This window comes from Pipra filicauda, unplaced genomic scaffold (genome assembly GCF_003945595.2).
Source record: "Pipra filicauda isolate LSUMZ 115617 unplaced genomic scaffold, ASM394559v2 scaffold9_size5747161_pilon, whole genome shotgun sequence".
Taxonomy (NCBI): domain Eukaryota; kingdom Metazoa; phylum Chordata; class Aves; order Passeriformes; family Pipridae; genus Pipra; species Pipra filicauda.
This window is the reverse complement of record NW_024105198.1, coordinates 5,256,331-5,278,876: the sequence shown is the minus strand read 5'-3', so window position 1 is coordinate 5,278,876 and position 22,546 is coordinate 5,256,331. Positions and strand designations below refer to the sequence as shown.

Below are 22,546 nucleotides of genomic sequence, written 5' to 3'. Positions count from 1 at the left end.
GAATAGTGTGTTGTATCCATGGGGCTGGAGATGCTGTTGCGGAGCCAGGGAGAGGGAGGGATGAACTCTGGTATCTCAGAGGGCAGAAATTAAAGTGCATTTGTCTTAAGTCAGGAACTTTTATTCTTTTGATCAAAAACTCCACTGATGTTTGGTAAGACCAACCTTCTCATGGTTCACCTCCACAGAGTACAACTTGAAAAAGGCTGTCCAGGGAAGTGGTAGAGTCACCATCCCTGGAGGGATTTAAAACACGTTTAGATGTGGCACCTGGGGACGTGGTTTAGTGGTGAAGTTGGCAGCACTGGGGTGACAGGTGGACTCAGTGGTCTTGAAGGTCTTTTGCAACCTGAATGATTGATTGGATTTCTTGAGTGTATTTGAATAGACTCCTGCACTTGTGATATTTGGTATGCAGCTATGGAAATGAATTTCTCCAAGTGTAACACGGGAAAATGTAACTTTAGGTACATGTGACGTGAAGCTTGAAGGTTGATTTGCTTTCTGCTACTTGTCTGTTTAAGTTTTTTTGCTTGACTGGAATTGTGTCATTTAAAGGATGTGGAAAGTTAACTTGAGTTTCAGGGGTTTAATTGGCTTCATTGGAGCTGTGTGTTCTTGTATCAATAGGGAAACATAAAGAAGCATGACTGCCCTCTTTTTGATTAAATACTGTTTGCATTAAAAAACTATAGCTTGTGCAGGAATTTACTTTTCCTACTTCAACTTTTGGTTCTTATTATTGTCTTACATATACGTGCCTCTTGTCTCTCTATAGCTTTATTTGAAGCCCTTTAATTATTCTTTATCTTTAAAATTTTACTTTCTGCAGAGTTGTGTGGGCCACCCAGGGCATGTGGGCTGGTCTCCAACACACAGGGTGTTGCCCCCATCAGTCTGCAGTCATGGGTGTCTGTCCCATAGACCACCTGAGCTGCCTTCCCTCAGGATTAATTTTTAATGGGAGCCTACAGGTTAATACTAACTGTTTTGTCTTAAAGGGAATCTGTGTAGGCTTAGATGGTCACATCTGTGTCCTCCAAGTTTTTAGGAAACAAACTCTAGGTATCCATCTCCAGACACAGAGTAACAAATTGTTTTCTTGCAATTCCTTCTCCTTTTTTATCTTATTTTCCTACCTTTCAGCCTAAGCTTATAGTAACAACAAGCTGTCCTAGCTTCAAAACAGGAGAAAACACTAACAGGATATTTTGGATGATATTTTTTCATTAAAAAACCAGAAACAATAGGTTGCCTTTGGATTCAGTCTTTCAGGAATTATTCCCAGAGGAGCCTGGGTTTCTAGCAATGGGCTGCAACTGGAAGGCATACATTGCTTATTCCAGGATTTAGGAACATTCTCACTAGTCTTCAGAAGTTTTTCCTTATGTGAGAAGTAATTAGTATAAGGTGTTAATAATCTTTCAGTACTGCTCTTACCTGAAAGTGCTAGTATCAGAGTCAATAAGTGAAATATTAGGAAATTTTAATTAAGAAAGGCTTATAACTTAGTAATGAGTAACTCCTACAACTAGTAGGATTGGCACTGCTGCTTCTTGACTGCACCCAGGGCGTGAGGAGCATCCATCCCCCTGGCACCATGCCATGAGACTGCCTTTCAACCAGCACTGCTGGGCTTGGTGTAGTTTTCAGTGCTGTTGGTTTCCCAGGTCCTAAATACAAGCTGTCCAGTACTTCACTGTGTTTATGATTATCAAAGCACAATACCAATTTATTTTTATTGAGAATAATTTTCATTTTTCCATTGCCTGAATGATTTGGCAGAGAGTGGGAATTAGCTGAGAAGGGTGAGGATCCAGAATAAAATTGCATACAGATCACCTGAGTGCTGGTGACCTCACTGGACTGCCCCTGCTGTACCAACAGAATTTCATTTCTCCTTCAGTCTGTGTTACAAACTGTGCCCCACTTCAGACAGGTAACAAACCCCAAAGGTTTTCCCTTTTAAACCATTTAATAGATAACTTGAGCTTTATAGCTGCAGCAGGTGGCATATTCAGCACAGTATTTTCTGTCTAGATAGAGACCCTTTGTCTTCCCACCTTAAAGAAAACAACTCCCCCTTAGTACTCTGTGTTTAAAGATTCAGTGTTTTTGATTCCTTGATGCTTTGTTATCATTGGAGATAAAAATCAGATACCTGGAGTAGGAGAGGCTTCTTTCTTGTAAGGTCCTGGATATGAAAATTACTCAATAGTTGTATGGAACAATAATTTGATTTTTGTGTGTGTGGTTTCTTTTTTTGTTGGTGGGTTACGGGCCTTTTTTTTTTAATATAAATTCCTGCCTATCTCAAATTAAGAGAAGCCTTCATAGGTAGTCTTAATTTTCGTGAAGTAGTTCAGAAGAGTAAAGTAAAATTTGCAGGAGTTTTTAATGTTCTGTGAAAGTGATGGATGGTGTAACAAAACTTTTAACTCTTTCTCCTGATGCTGAAAAGTTCTGGAGTGATGGGGTTTGGGCAGCGGGTTTTGGGTTGGTTTCCTTGTTAATAATGCAGTTCAAGCACTTGGATCCTGCGAGCACGGTGATAACAGCGGTCTCAACTTTCCTCCTACATGAGAAACTTCTCCGGCAGCCATCCAGAGGTGCTCCCTGGCAGCGGCCGCTCCGTGTGAATGCCTGTTCTTGAATCCCGGGGCTGAATGGGAGATCTCTCCGAAGCGCTTTCCCACAATAACACAATGAGCCACTTTGTCAGCGCAGCGTCAGCCCGGAGTCAGGTTAGCCGTGAATGGCGACAACAGAAGTTTGTGCTGCACAAAGGTGTGCTGAGACCTGGTTGGAGATGGAGTTTGGTATGCGTGCTTTTCGAGCGCTGCAGATCGATAGCGTAGATAGCCTTTTTTTTTTTGTGGTTTAATTAGCGGTAAAAAAAATAAATAATCCCTACCCCGTTGATTCCAGTAGGTTCCTCGCTGCACAGGAACTGCAGAAGAGATAACCAAGGTCTTTGTGATATTATTGCAGAGAGATGATTATTTGAGAGAGCAGAGTTGAAGGCGAGGGTATTTATCGACAAATGCTGTGCTTATCAGCCTGAAACCATGATTAATACTCTGGCTATTAAATGGAGGGAGAAAGCAAACAGATCAAGCATTCCTGTGGCTTATCTGACTTGCGCCTTTGTGCAAGAACTGCTCTTTGGGTAGGGGTTTTGCCCATGTCCTTGGGCACATACATGGGGTTGCAGCGCTGATCTAGGGGAGTTCAGTACTTAATAAAACTATTAAGAGAACATAAAGAGATACCTTGGTGCAAACGTTTACAGGATCAGGGCCCAAATTGATGACAGGTGTAGGTCTGGATGGAAAGGTGTTGTTCTCACACAAATTGTTTCAAGCAAATTGCAGGTTATTCCAATCAAGTTTAAGCTGATGGTGGGAATTTCGTTTGCAAATTGCTTTTGTCAGAGCCAGTACAGAGTGTAGAGAACCTTAAAAGGGTGATCATGTAGTTACAAAGTGTGCAGTGTTGTCTCTGTTGCACAGAATGGCTCTTTGCCTTTAGGGGACTAGTTTGTGCTGTGGGATGGGGGCTCTCAGGGCACTGTCATCCTCCACTCGTGTCCTTGGCATGTGGGGGACCACAGCTGGGAGAGCTTTGTGTTTCCTGCTGGAGAGGATTATGTCATCATAGAATCAGAAAGTCAACCTTAAAGCTTATCTCATTCCCACCCCCTGCCATGGTCAGGGACACCTTCTGCTAGACCAGGTTGCTCCAAGCCCCATCCAACTTGGCCTTGGACACTTTCAGGGATGGAGCAGCCACAGCTTCTCTGGGCAACCTGTGTCAGGGCCTCACCACTCTCACAGGGAAGAATTTCTTTTTAATATTTAATTTAAATCTCTTCCTGCTTCATGTTCATCCTGTTTGATGTGGATTGTGGTCTTCTAGAAAAGTACAGAGATTGTGAGTGCAGGTAGTGGTGTGTTGTACAGCTGGCAATTCATCAGCATCCTGAACTCTCTAACTCAAATGTCTCTGAGGCTGGACAAGAAAGAAAAAATTAGTTTGAAATGTTTAATTGCTGCTGGTATTTTTGGAAAGTGCATAAAGTAACTTCTGTAAAAAAATTTTGAAGTAGTTACTATTTAAAGCAACTTGTGCTAGAAAGGACAACACTAAAAATAATGGAAAAAATAATTGGCCACTGTTGTTTAAGAAGAGTTAACCTCAGCCTTTGGCTGCTTGGAAGAAGTGCTATGAAATTGTGAGACCTGTGTGCCTGAAAACTTCTCTATTTTTGCAACTACATCCCTTGTGAGTCCCCTTTATCCATTATGATTAATATGGAGGAAGGTGAGGAAAGAAAGGTGTGAGAAAGAAGAAGGAAAGAAATATAAATAGCAAAAATTATTAAGTTAACGTTCAGATTGAACAAAAAGCAAAGAAAGCCCAAATGGTGAGAGTGAGTTGTATCCAAGTTGTCTCTCTGTGCAGTTTGCTCTCCTGCCAGTGGTGCAGGCTGTAGCCATGATGTGTTTGCATGTTTTAGAATTGATTTTGAGCAGCAGATGAATTTCCTGCTCTAATACTATTTGCAAAAGTGAGAGTGCTGTGCCAGCTTGCTTTATTCCAGTATTTCATCAGAGCTATTATCTGTTGATTAGTTATACTTGCCTTGTGAAATAAGACTCTCCTGCATGATGCTGTTTGACCTGATCTCCCCATTCCTGATGCTCATTTCTGGTACGTGTTTGAAGTTACTTGGTTATTCCATTTCTTCCTAAGGTTAGGCTAGGAACCAATTCTTAGCAGTTTTTCTGTTCCTAAATGATAAACATTTCCAATGAGGGGCATGCAGCTGGTTATGTTGGAAAACTGCTGTTGTTCGTGATGATGGAGTTTCAAGCCTGGAAAACTTGAGGTCAAATTTTAGGTCTAAATAAATGCAAACTACTGAAAATCATCATATAATTACCCTCTGGATTGCTGCCTTGGGAATCTCACACCACTGTGGGGGAAAACCAAGGCTAGCTTTCCTTGATCCTGTATAGTATTGTGAATACTGCTGGTAGTTCTGTTTTCAGAGATGGAATGTACCGTGGACATTGAAATGTGTTGTTATTTAAAATAAACTAGAGGGGAATAAACCCACTGATTAATTACAGTGGTTAAGTTTTGAGAGGATGTTTATGCTTTTCAGCTTGCTGGAGATAGGATCCGGCTCTTGGTGTCCTTGTGTCTGAAATGGCACAGAGAGCAAGCAGCAGGCATTTCACTACCTCGCATAAAATGCCAGTGGCTTTGTGGGTATGTGTTCCCTCTAATCTGTTTTCTTTTGTCATAACAGATTTTTAGAATTGCATGTATTTCTTCAAAATTGTTATGAAGAAGCCCGTCTGTTTGGATGCTTCCAAACTAATCTACCGTGTTTGCAATTAAACAGGGAAAGAATGCGTTCAGGTTTCAGTCCCTCTTCAGACGGATGTGATTTAACTAAACTAATGAAGGCACAGCAGACAAGACAAATTCCAGACTGTTTGTGCCTTGACCAACCATCTGTGCACATACCTCCAGGTACTGCTCATGTCTCAAGAGGCTTTTCTACATGAACAATTATTACCACTCCTCTTTGAATTGGAATGGCAAGCCATGGCAGGAGTCTCTTGAAAGCAGCTCTATTTACTGCTCTGCTTTTCAGTGAAAATATAATTGTTATGTATGTTTTAATTAAATCTTAAACTTCAGCGTGTGCTGTACAAAATACAGTAAGCAAGCGGGGCAGTGTGTGAGCTCTCTTATCTCTTGCACACAAACACCAACATAAACAGGAATGTGCAGAGGAAGCTCGTTTGGAGCCTTCTCGGTGGGTCATAGACCCATATTAAATCCTTAGTGTTTGAGTATGTGTAGGTACAAATATGTTTATATTTATACGCCATCTGTACGTACTAACAATTTTTTACTAGTTATTTTTCTGTCTTGCTCAAAAGATTGTTCAAAATATCCCTGAAAAAGCACCCATTTCTTCAGCTGTATAATAACCAGCAGTGACATGATTTGACATACCAGACTTTGACAACAGTTCTTCCATAGCACATACAAACTCCTGTAAAATAACAGATGGTTTCAAGATTATTTTTCTTTATGGCAGACTAACATGTGCTGCAGGTAATGGCTCCTGTGAATACTAAAGGATTTTTAAAATCCTCATTGTATTTCATTGTCTTTCTTTTCCAAAGCGAGTTTTCTTCTAGAAATATTTGAGTCTTCCCTGTTTTTGAGGCCTGTGTTTTTAAAGCCATGTTTGACTTCTCAGTGGTGCCAGGTGGGACCCATAATTCCGTACATGGTTTTTAACCATGGCAAAACCATTTTAAGGAACTCCTGTGTTTTGTCCCAGTTATAACAACATGAGTGTTTGAGGGTCGGTGAGGTGTAGTTGGTTTTTCATGTCACACCTGAACTAACTTTTCCCATGGTAGTAAAGTACCAAGGAAGTTCCTGCTGGGTTGGATTACTTCTCTGGTCAGTGCATCAACCACTGTGTAAGAGATCAAAGGGGCTCACACAGTACATACTTTTTAATATGTATGTATGTAATGGTAGAAAGGATCTTATGTTAGACTGTGTAACCCTGTGTGTGCACTGTCTATGAACTTCATCATGCTGAGGTGGTAAGGATGTTTTTAGGCTGGAAAAAGAAAATTCTTCCTTTTTTAGTTTATCCTGTGTGCATTTCAAATCTTTCCTCTAGTAACACTAGGATTGAATGAGGAGTTCTTCTTACTCTTTATGTAGTGTGTTCTTTTCTAATCAGACAGAATACATATAAGCACGCACTGCATGAATAAAATGTGTGTTTAGCACTGGATTTTTGTTGCATATTAAATAAACCGGGGTTATGTGGCTCTACTCAGCACTGGAAAGCTGTCTGTCCTTGTTATAGTACAACTTTTGCAATTCCAGATGATTGTGATAAAAAAGCAGAACACTTTGTTCAGTACCTCTTAATGGTCTGCTGCAGGGAAATAAAAATTGAGCCTTTGCAGAGAGTGGTCACAGGACTGAATATTCAGAACTCCTCTTGCTTCTGCCAGGTTCTCCGAATTAGTGTGCCATGGCTGGAAGAGGTTCTTTGGTGTTGTAAAAGACAGAAGGTAGGAAGAAAATCACAGAAGAAAAATGTTCTTGGCTTCTAGCCCTATTAATAGCATGGGTAAAACCTTCTAGGAAAACTAGAATTGAGTATCTTGATGTGGTTCACACTGCTTTTGGAATTTCAGGAGAACTCTGACATAACCTATTAGGTCATGTTAATTGACCATACATGGACATGGGGTTTTAGATAGTTACACTTTGTTCCTCTGTGTGTTTTAGTTTTCTCTCCAGTGCCATGTGCAACTAATTTATGTATTACTAATTCACATATTGAATTAATTCAAGGAAACAGTCATCTCAGGGATCAGCAGAAGGCTGCAGTACTGAATTCAAAATCAGGTTTGCAACGGTGACTTGCAAACATCAAATGATTTGCAAGTTTGATTGGGGACAGAGACATCAAACTTGGATGGTTATTTCTTTCTAGCTCTACAGCAATATGGGAAACTGTGATTTCCATATTCCTGGAGGTAACTAGAGAAGGAGATGAAGCCTCTTGCTCCACGCTGGCGTTGCTGTGGCGTGTCCCAGCCAAACCTAGGGAATGTAGACGTACAGGAAATATCTCTTTAAAATTTAAATATAGTCAGCTTTCTAGACAAAACCCCAAATTTGAGTTAGTACCTGAAAAAAAATCTGTGGGTTAGTATTTGGCAGTTCATATTTTAGCTAAGGAAGAGTTCTCATATCCTGGAATGTGACCTGGCTCTTTGAGTCCTTGTCTGGTGTTTTCTTCTGTTGATGTTCTGAATTTGCAGGAAAAAGAAGCTGCTTGTGTTCAGACCTCACCTTCTTTGTATTAATCAACTTTGCATCCGCTGAGGTAGAGGAGCGCTAGGTTTTAGGAGGGGTGTGAAAGCAAGGCTAATAAATCTGTTTTAAGTAGGATGGATGAGCAAATAAGCTCAAAAAGTATGTGGTGTGAGCTCTGTTTCCAAAGGGTTTGGCTTTGGAGTGAAGTCTGCCAGTCTCACGGTAGATGTCTTAACCCTGTCTCACCTAAGTCTGCCTGCAGTGAAATACTGCAAAAAACCCTACCAGTAGCCAGCTGTGCCTTTTAGCCAGTGCTGCTGCTGGCATCGTCTCTGGTGGGGTCATACCAGACCTGACAAATACAGGAAGCCCTTTTATTTATTTTCCTTATTTTTTTTCCCTTTCAAGTGAGGCAAGTGTAGGCATGGCTGTAGTGACAAACTATTAATAAAGCAAAAGGAATGCAGCTGTAAAACTTTAAATAATGACATGTCGCAAATAAATGTCAACATATTGGTTGTTGTGCCTGGAATGGAAATATTACTAGGAAAATATGTAGCTTCAAGCTACAGTCTGGCTTTCTTTTTTTTCCCCTCAAGAAAATAGCATCAGTGTGATGCTTAAACTCTGTTAAAGCTGGGGCTTTCAAATCTGGGCTTTCATTTCAGATGAACGTGTCACTTATTTGGAGGAGAGGGGCCTGCTCCATATGGGTTTAAAATAACTCCTGTGAACATTGTGTTCTTTAACAACTGTGTCTCAAGCATATTGAACTTCTGTCCTGTAACTGAGTCTTAGATAAAAGGAGGGATTTAGTTTAAGGGTGGATAATAATACATTGCCTTTGTTTATATCTGGTGAAGTGATGATTAGAAAAGTGGTGTTTTCATACAAATAAAACACCAGAAAGAGCTGTGAGAGTTGTTCTAAATTTGGTACTAAATTAAAATGCTGGTCTCAAGCTGTGTGGCTGCAGGTGACAGGACCAGGTTTGCTTATCTTCTGAGAAACAAATGCACTTTTAGTCTTCTGGTTCTACTTAGATGTGAAGGGGCCTGTGTGATAACAATGAAAGGATAGATGTGGTTCAGTCCATGTGGGCACTGCTGTCACTTTTAAATCACACAAATGGTCCTTTTCAGGAGCTGGAGGAGCATCTCCTGGTCAGGCTGATGTTTCTCATCATTAAGTGGTTGTGCAGGTGATGGGATTGCAATGAGCTCTGGAAGTGGTTGATGAAAATGAAGACAGTTTATATCAACTCAACTATCAATTTAGTCATTAAACTAAAAAATTTTAAAAAATTTAAAACCTGGCGGCACCTGGGTGCCAAACAGGTACGGGGATGTAAGGTTTGCAGGATGCTGTGTCTGTGGAACCACATGCTTCAACCCTCGTGAGGTTGGCTCGGTCCTTCATCCCCTCTGGAGCAAATGAGTTATACTCCTGGTTTATGGCTCCCACAACACTTTTCTTATGAGCTGGGATTTCCCTGTTGCTCTTTGGCAAAAGATCCCTTCTCTTTACTCTGTTGGTCTTGTGCCAGCTGAATACCTGGCTGTCACACCTGCCACCTAAGTCACAGCATATTCTTTTTCTAACTTGAATTTAGGATGTATATGAAATTACTCAGGAGGACTTTGGGATTCTCTGGCGTGAGGGGTACTAAGGAGTCTGCCTGCTCAGCACTGGACACGTGAGGGTGCTTTGCTTAGTTCTTGTGCAGAAGTCTAGATAAACTATGTGATGAGATCATCCATTTTATTCACTAGAGCTGGATTATTGCCTTGTAAACCAGCATGATGGTACCCTTAATGCTGAATTAAGACTTGTTTTTACAAGGCAGCTTCTTGTGGTTTTAGTGATGCTCACATATCACACCAGTTAGCTGGGAAGGGGGAGGGTGTGCTGGAAGTGATGTGTGATTTTTCACAAATCCTTAAGTGAGATCGTCATTTTCTGTTGTTCTCTGTCTAGCACGGCGTGTTCAGAGCATGGGGATGTGCTGTCCCTCCTGCTCCAGCAGAAACCTTAATCCTTTGGATCATGATTAAATGCAAGTCAGGTGTCTCCTTTTTGTGTTGTAGTGGCAGTTCATGCTCTTTACAAGGCCCTAGAAAGAAAATGAAGGTGTTTGGCTTTGAAATGTGGCTATTGAGTGAAACTGCTGTAACATCTTAATCTTGGGAGTGATGTAGTTCTGAGAGCTGTGGTAGCAAGCAGATACTGATTTTTAGGAGAACAGCAAAGCTCTCTCAAACTGTCTCAGAACTTTGCCTGTTTCAGTGGTGAGGGCTGAGGATTATAATCGTGGGAAAGAGTGGAGTTCTGGCTAGCTGGTTTTTGGAAGTCTTGCATGGAAGTTTGACTTTCTGTGCTTTCGATCCACCATTTAAAACCTCTGTTCAGAGCCGTGAGTTCCCGTGTGCCATCCTGATGCAAAACAAGGGGTCCTGCTTAAGTTGCTTGATGGCAAAACGACCTCCTGAAATGCAAGTGTTTTTTTTTTTTTTCCCAGGGTCTTTAACTGCTGTTCTGTTTTTTTTTTTTTTTTTCCTTGTAGGAAGTCCGGTTAGGAAAATTCTCCATGAATGTACGTCACAATGATGATGACCGACCAAATCCCGCTGGAGCTGCCGCCGTTGCTGAACGGGGAGGTAGCCATGATGCCTCACATCGTGAATGGGGATGCATCACAGCAGGTTAGTGAGCTTGGCTGGTTTAAATGAACTATTTGTGGGCCAACAAGGGGTTTTTAAAACTTGGGAAGATGGCTTTCCTTAGCGCTAGGGAGGGCACAGTATTTCCTGGGACGCAGAGCTCTGCCTTTGCACCGAAAAAGACATTAAAAACAATGCTTGAAGTGGACCATTAAATTGAATGTGTTTATTTGCATGTGTGTTCATTGAAGTAAAAATAATGGGATTGAAATAATGTCTGTAAGTGCTGCATATTTGCGGGCTTTGCGGAAAGTTAGTCTTATGATCTACTTGTGCTAACACTTGTCCAGGCATCTCACAGTATCTGTGATGAGATTTTAAGGTCTTAAAAATGCTGAGATTGGAAAAAAGGGAAGTAGGAAAGAAATGGAGAATAGCAGTGATGTCTGCTATTCTTGGCTTACCTGAATGTGCTGATCCCAGCAGGCCTGTGTACTACCCTGTGCTTCATTATAAGAAGCAGATGTGAATTTTGAGTGGGGTTTTTGAAGGAAGGTAAGTTTACAGTTGCTTTAATTTTTTTTCTGGGAGATATTCTCTAATAAGCTCGATCAGAAGTTGGTAGAATGATCATAGGACCCTAATGATGCCCTCATGCTGGGTTACAGCCTGGAGGTTCAAGCTGATAGGTGGTAGCTTTGCCAACGTGTCACTGGTGTTAAGGTTTTTCTTTGTAGAACATCTATCCTAGCAGTTTTTCTGTGTTACTCAATTTAGTTCCCTCCTGATGTGAGACATTTCAGCAAAGTATTTTGGTGAAGGTAGAAGCAAGCTGTCCTTCTCGAATCAATGTAGAATGTCATTGTCTTACTTCTCATTCTCCTTCCAAGCTGCATTTTGAGCTAGAGCAACCTCAAGAGGAAGAATAATTTACACTTTCCTTGTAAGCTTCGAAGGCTGGTTGGTTATCTGGATTCTAATTATGATGTAGATTTTCATTGCTGTGATTTTTTTTTAAAGTAATTTTTGCACAGTGTGCTTTGACTGGAAAAAATAGAAAAGAAAGGTTTTAATGGTTGTATTTATCAAGTCTAATATTAATATGCTTAAGTGAAAGAACAATCTTATAGGATAGGATAATTGTTCTTTAAATATATGCTTTCCTCCTTTCTGGAAACCATTTATCAGGTCAGACTGTCCTGTAGGTCCTTCAGAAAGAATAAGTGAAGTGTTCTGAGCCCTCCTTTGAGATGGGGCTCTAAGCCCAGTCTTTCAGTTTCCCCATCCTTGATGATTCAGCAGCCTTGCTTGGCAGATGCCTCTGTTGCCTTTAAAGTAGTTTCTCAGCTAATGTTTTGCAGTAAAAAGAACTGCTGGTGCACTGGAAGCACATTGCTGCTTGCTTTTGCTGTGCTGTGCAAATGTGACTCAGCAGAACAGTTCTGGGCCAGGTCCCTCTTCTGCTTAAATGTTTGCTGGATGATGCTTTTAGACCTCATCACCTTATCTCTTTAAGTGCTTGTAGCTGGAATACCAGTTTTCCAGTGAGACTTTTTTGGCTTCTAATCTGGATGTGCCCTCATCAGTTGCAAAGCTTAACTACCTTTGTGCTTTATCATTTTCATCTTATTCCTGAAGCTTTAGTTGATGTCTTTGCTTTTTGAAAGTACAGTTCTAAAATGGAATTAAATTGGAATAAACGCTTTGATCTTGCAAATGGAACTATGTTAAATGTTCTTAACAAGATTTATTACGAAGTAGAAGTGAATGTTAAGTGTTTGAAAGAGATTTATCTTAGTCACTTGCAAGGCAGGAACAGCCTTCAGGATAGACTCTCATAGAAATGACTTCCTTAGAAAGATGGCTTATATTACTCCATAAAGAGGTGCTAGTTTTAGGAGGACATGTGCTTTTACAGGGTGTAATTACAATCTCTATTAGAAAGCACCACAGCTGAGCTGATGGGAGATGAGACGTGTGGAGTTTTCCAGGCTGCAGTGTGGCCAGCAGGGAGATCAGTGCCTTGTGCCTTGGAGCTGACAGAATGGAGGGTCTGATGGGATGCTCTGGGCACACTTGCTGTTGCTCACCCTTATGTGTTACTGGATTTGTGGAGCCTCAGCCGTGCTAGCACGATAGAGCAGTGCTGTGAGCTGTGTTGGAAATGCTGAGCTCCAGAGAAAAGCCCTTTCTCAAAAGACCTTTCTCAAAAGACCCATTCTTAAATATGTAGAAGAAAGACTGGAGCTGGTGAAACACCTTGGCTTTGCCAGCAGCCAGCTGGAGAGGGATGCAAAAGGCAGTTCTGCCTGTGAACAGTCCTGCAGTGTAAGGCAGTTGCATGGGAATGTTCATTTGCTCTATCTTCCTGAGGGTAAGTGCTGCAGAGCTGTACAGGGCAGGGCGAGGAATGTCTCTGCCTGCTTGAGTCTCTTCCCTAGACTACCCAAAATGGCATTTTTAACACTAACTTTTTTTTTTTCAGTTTCCCACACTTTATTTCCACTACTGCTGACTGTATTTAATGCTTTCATGTCCCTTCCAGACCTGCTGCTTACTCTGTTTCTGCTTTTAATCCACTTGTAATTCCTTTGGGGATTCAGGGAGCGATAATTAACCTTTTGGTCTAAGAATTTCAATGCTTTCCTGTAGGTACTTCACTGCAAGCTCTAAAAAGGTTGTAGTAAAAAGTGGAGGGGCAGCTAGCTGTGCTACAGCACATCTGTACAGAATGTTGGGAGATGTAATGTCTGAAGTTTTATTTCAGCTGGGTTTACTCACTGTGCCTGCAAAGGTGTAGCAAGTTTTCTGCTTGCCTGATCTTTGTAAAGGTGTGTTTTACGAGCTCTGTGTTTTCACCATTTGGCTGGAGCTCAGGCACTGTGCATGGTGCTGGATGTGCTTGTTCTCATCTTTTGGGGTCACATGCTTTAAACGAGGGAGACAAGAGTCAGTCTGAATCAGGAATAAGATTTGGTACTTCCCTGTAGCAGAACTCTGTGCGCCTTGCAAGTGTTTGAACTGTACCACAGCATCTGAGCTGAGTGAATGAACTTCCTGCCAGAATGTACAGTTACTTCTTCAGGGTTTCTTGAATTATATATTTGTTTTATTTATACTGCTTTTTTGGCATGTGTTTAACGTGTCATAAATTAGGAGGTTCAGAATCTATCACTTATGGGCTTTGCTATCGAGAGCACTCAAGGTAAACTGACTGAATTGCTTCATGCCTCTTTTCATGCCTCTGCTTTTTGTCCTATCAAAAAAAAGATTGAGCCCAGAACACTGTTATTAATTTTTAATGAAATACTGTTTAATTAGTTTTCAAAAGTCAGTGTTTTATTTTTTAAGATGTAGTGTGTTCCCTGGGTTTTTTTCTTACTGAAGAGAGGCTGAAAGTATTTACTCTTTCCACTCCCATGTGGCTGAGGAGAACTGTGTTACTAAGAAGAGTATTGCACCCAGAATTCTTTGGACCTTCCTGTGGAATGGATGTGGAAATTCACTGGGATCTGGGGCACGGTTTTTTTTTAAAGTAGAATACAGTACAGATCCAAGCGACTGTTTTGTTTTTTGGTGTTGTTTGGTTTCTTCTTTTCCCCAAAGATGCAATGTATTCCAAAAGATTTGCACTGTAGAAATTGTAAATACAGTAAATTCTTATGATTTAAAGTGTTTGTGAGGAACCTGTGGCTGGATCCCAGGGGGTGCCTGTGATGCCATGCTCCCCAGTTGTATGAAGCATGATACATCTAAACAGGGAAGGGAAAATTCACCACATGGAAAATGCTTAAGGGAGGGTTTTAATAAGCCACAGCAGTGCAAGGGGCTGTTTGACAATAGCAAGGAAAATGCTATGGCCATGGTCCTTCTCATGAAGGGGAAATATTTTATATGGGGACTGTATTGCATCACATGGAGGCAGGTGAATGTTGTCCTACTCGCTGGCTCACCTGTGCTCACAGATGAGGGCCCACAAAGCAGCTGGGAGGTGATGGCCTGACTTGAGAGTGAGTTTTCTTCTGTGTGCCTAAACACTTGCATAAGTAAACCAATAGGACACAAAAAAGTAGATAATAGCATATGCCCTTTGGTCCCTATCAGGTAACATTTCTGTCTTTGTGTTAGACTGTTTATCCACAGTACATATAAATTTTATATCATAGAATCACAGAATTGTTCAGGTTGGAAGGGACCTTTTAAAGCTCATCTCATTCCAACCACCTTCCACTAGACCAGGTTGATCCAAACCCCATCCAACCTGTCTTTGAACACTCCCAGGGATGAGGCATCCACAATGTCTTTGAGCAATGTGTTCCAGTGTCTCACTGCCCTCATGGTGAAGAATTTCTTCCTAAAATCTAATTTTAACCTGCTCTCTTTCAGTTTATATATTCCTGAACCTGAGCTTTAAGCCTGTGTTAGCTTTGTGGGCAGGTCTGTTAGTCTCTTTCCCAGCTCCCAGTAGGCACGAGAGACAGACAGTGGGAACAAGAGGGACACAACTGACATGTGCTTGGCTTGTCATGAAAACTTAGACTGGATGTACTGTGTGGGATTGTAAATATTTATAGTAACTATGCAACTTAGAAACATTCATCACTCAACAAACATGGCTTTCAATAAAATGTAATGACATTCTGAAATGTCAAATAAAAGCAGGAAGTGCATTATGGAAATAATAAGCTTTCTCTGAGGATGCAGCAGGTAAGGCTGGGCTTCAGCACCGGGTGGATTAAACTGTTAAATTAAACATCCAAGTACTTTTTAGGGAAAAGAAAAAGCCTTTGGGACTGTACTGCTGACGCCCTGCTTGCAGCTGTCATAAGCTCTGATTTTTGGATGGGAGGAGGCCAGGGACTGAAGCTGGGCTGGAGTGACCTCGGATGTCAAACCCCACCCTGAGATGCTGCTGACCAGCACTGGGCTCCAAGTGGCTCTTCAAGCTCTCTCTCCTCTGTTGCCATCTCATAAATGTGCATATTCAGGATGATGAATATTGGAAGAGCTGTAGGGCAATTAAAGTTCATCTGGGTTTGTTTTCATTAAAATGAAGACGTTATCTTTACACTTTTTTATTGCTTTCCTCAGATTTTTAATTAAAAGCTTTAGAGGCAAGGCGTTCTCATGAAGATCTCTTGTGTGAAAGGGAAGAGAAAAGCTGCTTTTCAGGCTGCAGAATATGGTTTTATTGTTTATGAGGACGTGGGGAAAAGTAAATCTCGGAATTAGTTTTATATACTTAGTGTGTATAAACAAAAGAAATTGCAGTGCGCCTGAACGTTATTTGTCCCAGGAAGCTGGGATAAATTGGGGGAGTTGGCTGGAAGATTGCCAATATATAATACTCAGTATGTGCTGGTTTAATGGTTTGGCTTCAGCTCCGTATGGTCGGTGCCCTGCAGTTGCAATCTCTTGTCATGTGCAGCACGGGGTGAGTGCAGAGGGGGTTGGGTGATGGGTTGGATTATTCCCCAGCTTTGGGAAAGGATAGACTGGGGCTGGGTTGCAGCCTGATGGAAGGGTCTGCCTGCAGTGCAGGGCAAGTGGAGGATCTTGCCTGAGGAACCTGATCACTGCTCCTGGGTGTGAGTCCCATTACATGTGCTCGTGTGCTGACTGTCCTCTGGACCCAGCCCTTGCTCCAGTGTTGACCCACATCAGTCACACGTTGGCTATTCCTGTTTGCTCTTGATATGACTGCTTTCCCCCAGCAACAGCCTGTAAATGTTTTCTTCTGCTCCAAAGATGGCTAATTTGAGCATCTGTCAATAAGGAGTTATTTCCATATCTATAACATTTTAATAGAAGCTACTATATATAAGTCCCAGACTCTGCCCATGGGCTCGTGATGGGGGGGATGAAGCTGTGTGGCTGCTGCCCTACAGGAAACTCATTTGTTGCTGGAACAACTTGTTTGTTTTAAAAAAGTGTGTGAATTAGGCAAGGATAATGCGACCGCATTTTGACTATCATAAGCAACAGCTGTTATTGGGTATATAATCTTTTTTTAATGTGGAAATACAAGGAGTTATTTTTAAAGGACAGTTGCAGGCATGCTAATGTGGATACTTGGGCTGGTGATGGACTCCTTGGACAGGAATTTGTAAATGAATCCCTTCTGATAACTCTGTGATAGGGTTGTGTAGTCAGAGGAGTCCCTCTCTCCCTGTCGGTCTTGTATCTTCTGTTAAACTCAGCTCTCTGTTTTAACAAAAAGGTGGAGCTTTTCATGCAGGAGGCCTCAGGCTGGTTAGGGTCTGTATTTTGAGGAGCTGGACCAAGCTCTTCCAAAGGTGTGAAGGTGTGCGAGGTCTTCTGATTTATGTTAATCAAATGCGTTAGTAAATAACGAGCTTTAGAGCCGTTTGTTTACACATCTAATGCAAATAAGATGATGGAATATTTTTATAATTCTTTGCTTCTTTGTGCTCTGGTTTCTGGATTGTTGGTTGTTTTGGGGTTTTTTAAGCCGGATGACATGGCTTTGCTCTGTGCTTCTGTTGACCTGATGCTCATGTCCTGTTGTGGATAATTCATGCCTATTCATACCAAAAGAGCACTTAAATGCTGTCACTTAAATGTCGATTGTTTGGAGATTAGGGATGGAATGGCTTTGTGCCTCTTATCTTTTCTGAACCATTTATTGTGCTCTGTATGCTGGATCAGATCCACACTGATCAGCGCTCCCTGAGAAGTGATAGTTGCAGACAATATAATGGCTTTCATATGTCATTTCTCTGATTTCCAGCTTGTGCCTTAAAATTGTTGCTGGAATAATGGGTTTCTGTAGGATTACTGTAATTCAAAAGGTCATTTAGGTAATAATTATCTGGTTTAAGGAATTCAGAAACACAACATGAATTCAAATTCTGTCTTTCCAGATAAAATGATTAAATTCTGCATGCAGACGTCCCAGAATGTAAAGACCAGACCTAAATTGGGAGAGGAAGGTTTCACCAAAAAAAAAAAAAAAAATAGGTTAATCTTGGTATAATCTGAAAACTTAGTTCATATCTTGATTGAACTTCTGACAGTGCACAGTTTGCAGAAGTGTGCTTAAAGTATTTTAGTAACAGTTTCACAAACAGCAAGAGGGGATAAATGGTCACTAGTTCCCAGTGAAACTGTCCATTAAAGAAAGAAATGTAAATAAAAACTTTTAAACCGATGATTTCAGGCACTGGAAAATGAATAAAGATGTGTATAACATACCCTGAACTGGGACACATTGTGGTGCTTCCTGGTGTTTGTAGCATTCCCATCATCTGCAGAATTCAGCAATGGGAGATGGGGGTGATCTTTTTATTATTTAAAAAAATATTATATTTGTTAATACATAAATAGTTCATTGCTGGTTCTGCATGCAGCTGTTGAACTGTGTGTGTGCCTATGGAGTTTGCTTAACTGAGATCTGCTATGTGTAAGACTGAAGGATAAATTTTAAAAAATGTAACAAATCAACTTCCCTTACACGGCAAAAAAACTTCTATTCCTGTGAACTTGAAATCCCAGCATGGGTTGGTGCTGCCTTAAGTTTGTTACGTGTGCTCTCGGCTCTCGTGTGCCAATGATCTGAAGATTTATGTCCTTAGCTATCAGCATTTGGCCAAGTTAAACACACTCTCAAGAGTTTGGTGTGGATCCCAAAGCCATAATTCCCACCTGTGCACCACCAAGTTAACATCTTTATTTCAGCTCTCGAAATGTAGACGAGTAGGTGGACTTCAAATTTCTACCTGCTCTTGCACCCTGCTGGTACCCAAAGATGTAGTGTACCAGTCTGTTCAGCCTCTTCCAGAGAAAGGATAATACGCTTGTGTTGGGGAAAATTCATTTTTGAAGTTCACAGTGAAACGAATTTTTTTTTCTTCTTTCTGCAGGTCTTTTTCGTTCAAGTTAATCCAGGTGAAACCTTTACAATAAGGGCTGAGGATGGAACCCTCCAGTGCATCCAAGGTAAGAGGATACATGAATATATGGATGAGCATTGCTTGCATTATGGAATACTATTCTGTCATCTCCCCAAAAATGGGATATACAGTTCTGAAAATATACTGAAACACTTAGGAATGAGAAACTGCAGACGTGGCTGCTCTATGTATTCTAGGAGTTTAATATCTCCAGAATGAGTCATGACTTTCTTGGAAGTCTAGGAGATTTCTCTAGAAGTTATTTGTCAGTCCCATTTTGCAGTCTCTTTGCATCTTTTCTGTGCCCCCTCCCACTTAGAAAGTGGAGGAGTGGGTGGTTGTTGCTTGTAGTTCTATCCCCATGGAAATGATGAATTAATAGTTGTTTGAGATAGACCTTACAGAAGCTTCCCTGAACACCATCCAGGATTATTTGGTCTTGATGAGCAATAATAACAGCAATTTAAAGCTGCTTGTTGAGATTTATAGCCAACATGCTGTGTGGTAAGAAATTGGTCCATGTGGCAATTAACAGAGGAATAAAGTTGGCTACTCCTTTTATTTGAAATGAATGCTTTATTCTGGCTTAGTACATTAAAGATTTCCATTACAAATATAATTATGACACCATTTATTTATAATTTTGCTCTTGCTCAAAGTGGTGTTCAGACAGTGTATTTAAATGAATGCAACTTGAAACCTCCTGGTTCTGTATTCCCAGTAATTTAATATGTTTGTGCCAATGGGGCTTGTTTGCTACTCATCAGCAGTCTTTCATAAAATTGATTTAGAATTTGTAACATAAAAGTCTCCTTTTTTTTGCTAGAGCTCCAGTATTGACCACCGAAGTACACATGTTTATTTGTACACACCCTTTAAGTTCAGTCTGAAAATTCTTGGTAGTCTTTACCTGCTAAAGCTTCAAATCCTACTTTATTGTAAAATATGTTTATTGCTGAAATAAGTACATGCTTCAAACACAGAAGAGCACCTGACTGTATTCCTGTTGGTGTTTTTTTTTTTGGTTTTGGATTTTTTTGTTTTGTTTTGTGTATTTTTTTTATTTTTATTTTGGTAAAGCTGTTTTCACAGTGCAATTTGGAATTTAAATAGTGGTAATAGTGATCTATTGCAGAAGAGATCAGCCAGCAAATATACTAAGATTGGGATTCATGACAATTCTGTTTTTCCTGTGCTCATTATAAAAGGCTTATTTTGTGTGCAGTGTTTTTGGATATTACACACCTCCTTGCTCCACAAAACTTAGTGTCTCTTTTTTCCCCATGACAGAGTATTTTGTGTGTTTAAAGGTTAATGTATTCCCTATATGTAGGGCAGCACTCGGACAATAATGATGCATTTTCTGTTGCTCCCCCAGTGCACTATGACTAGCAAGATACAGAATAATTTTAGCACTATGTTAAGGCAGCATGAAAGTCTCTTTTTGGGCAGTGCCTGTGAGCTGGTGGCTCCCTGTGGAATGGATGATACTCACTTTTTCCTTAGTGCCACGCATTCACTGTTATGACATAAGATGTGCTTGTAAATATTCACAGTATGAAGGGCTGCTTTATTATAAATTGGGTGATTCTCTTGAGTTCAGGGAGTGAACACTGTTAATAAAAACTTGAGATGCTGTGGCTTGGTTACACTAAATTCTTCAGGATATACGAAAGCTGCTCTTCCCTTTGGCGCGTGACTGTTCTGCAGGGACAGCTAATTTTGCTTATGTAGAGGAATTTTTTTAGCATTTTTTTACAAATGACTTCTTGAGAAGCTTGAAATCTTCAGGTTGTGCCCCTGGAGCCTGTTCTGGAAGTCCTCTGAGCCGCTCCTTGGTGTCCAGGACCCTGTTTGGCTGCACAGCTGTGGTGTATATGGGAATAGGTGGTGATGCTGTGCTTTAGAGGACTTAAGCAAAAACAACAGAGAAAAAGAAGTCTTAGTGTATCTTCATTTGTCTTCTCAAAGTTGGAAGAAAGGTACTTGCTTTAGGAAAACCTCTGTGGAATATCCTCTGTTTTAAACACCCTGAAGTATAATTAGCCACTAATTGAGTAATCACTGTTTTAAACCAGAAAGAATAGATGCACATCTGAATGTCTCTGTTCTGTATTAAGAAATCCTTAATACAAAAACTTTTTCCAGTTCCTCAGGGTTGCACCGGTAACATAATCAGTGGAAACTTCAAAAATAAAAATCCTCCTGAGAAACTACCCCCTAAACACTATAAAACTGCAATAAGTGTGTACTGGTAATTGAAGGTGCAATGTGTTACAGCAAGTGCTCTCTCCATTCCTGTTTTCTATGTGCTTGTAGCTGGAGGTGACTTGTTTAAGATGCTGATTTATAAGTCCCATAGATCACTGTGTCGGGCTGGATTAAGCAGCTCTTGGAAACCACAGTGGCTGGGAGAAGTTCAGTTGGTCAGTGGGCATGGGGAGGGTCTGTGGTTTCCTTCAGAAGACAAACTTAAAGAGAAAATAAGTAAAAAAAAAAATACAAAAAAATCTGGTCTTTTGAAAAAATCAAGCCCTTCAGTGCACAGTCCCCACATCAGGTTATTTAAGGAAGTGTCTGAGCAGTTCCAGGTGCTCTCACCAGGACTTGTGTTGTCAGCTGACTTCCTCAGGGTTTGCCTCCACCGTCCCACGCGATAAAAGAGATGCTGTGGTATGTGACTTTTGTAGCCTTTGTAACAACAGCCAAATAAAGGAGTAAAGAAGGGGAATGTTGGGGATTAATTGAGATTAATTTTTTAATAGTTGCTGGAAGCTGAATCAAGTGGAAGCCCGGGGCCTGGCACTGCCTGTGGGGGCAGGAGGCACGTGCTGGGCTGTTAAACACCTGAGTGCTTGCTGAATATTGGGGCTGGCCACCTGGGCCACCTGTTACAAAGCAGAAACACAAAGCACATCCTTTATTTGAGTGCGATTACATGACCAGTCTTTGTTCCTTTTAAGCCCTGTGTGTGTTAATGACAAAGTATTAGTGTACTTCCTCTGAGACTCCCAGTATCCCTGGGGAGCAGGGGAGGGAAGCCCTGCTCGCCCTGTGCTGCCAACCACCCAGACTGAGCTCTGGGCTCTGACTGCAGAGCTGTGCCTCTGTGGGTGGTTCAGGGCAGGCTGATTTAGGATCTTAGTTCAGTATCTTTAAGAGATGAAACGGCTTTATGTGCTGTGTCATCAGTATTTTAAGAGCTGCTCTTTATATGAAGTTTTGACAGATAATAAATACTTCATAAATGCGTCAATACTTTAAATACTTCATTTCCTTTTCACATTTTTTCCACTTAATTTTTCACAAACTCGGGTCTTGACTGTTGCTAGCTCTGCAAGAAAAGGACAAGGGCAGGGCATATCCTCACCCATTTCTTTGCTCAACTATTAACTGTGGACCTTCTACTTCCTTTATATGAAAGATTGCTGCTAGCTAGTGCTTTGGGGTAAAACCACACTAAATGAAATATGGGAAAGGGTGAGAATATGGATCTGATCAACTGTAGAATGGGACTGAAACAACTCTGTATTTAAAGAAAAAAAAAGTATTCTGCTTTCTGAATTTCAGAATAAATAGATCCCGGGTGAATATGACATGTTCAGGAAATTCCCCTTTCCCTACTGAAGAGTGATGTTTTTAGCCATTATCTTAAGATCTTTGGTAGGAACTTCTGTTGCTGCCTGAAAATTGTCATTCACATTTCACAAATGGACAGTTTGTGCATAGTTTGGTGCAGTGAAGCTGTACTTGAGAATCTGTTTAGAGCTTTTTCATCCTGAAAGGCAATAATGCCAAGCTGTCATACCCACCGTGCTATGAATAATATGGACAGAATGATTATTCTGGTGCCACTTGACCTTGCTTGTCACTCACATGTTGGAAATACATACGTACAGAGTATGCAGACTGCGTGAAGCTTCTATCCATTGATCACACAGAACTGCTCAATTATTGCTAAATGTCCTTTTTGTTGCCATCCATCTGAATCATCCTCAAGCTGGGGTCTCATTTTCTGCCACCAAACTGAGTTTTCTGCTCTGTAATTTTCTGTATATGTGTAAAGCTGCAAAAAGCCTGTAACAAGGGTGG

At 40.9% G+C, this 22,546-nt stretch overlaps 1 protein-coding gene across 2 annotated transcripts in view; it reads left to right on the top strand.

Annotated features, from left to right (window-relative positions):
- Positions 1 to 22,546, top strand: part of FNDC3B (fibronectin type III domain containing 3B) — a 191,305-nt gene that overhangs the window by 26,956 nt on the left and 141,803 nt on the right. For both annotated transcript variants that reach the window (XM_027724625.2, XM_027724627.2), the window contains exons 2-3: positions 10,445 to 10,583; positions 18,425 to 18,500. In XM_027724625.2, coding sequence (XP_027580426.1) covers positions 10,473 to 10,583; positions 18,425 to 18,500 — 187 coding nt within the window. In that variant the 5' untranslated portion in view covers positions 10,445 to 10,472. The remainder of the gene's footprint in view (positions 1 to 10,444; positions 10,584 to 18,424; positions 18,501 to 22,546) is intronic.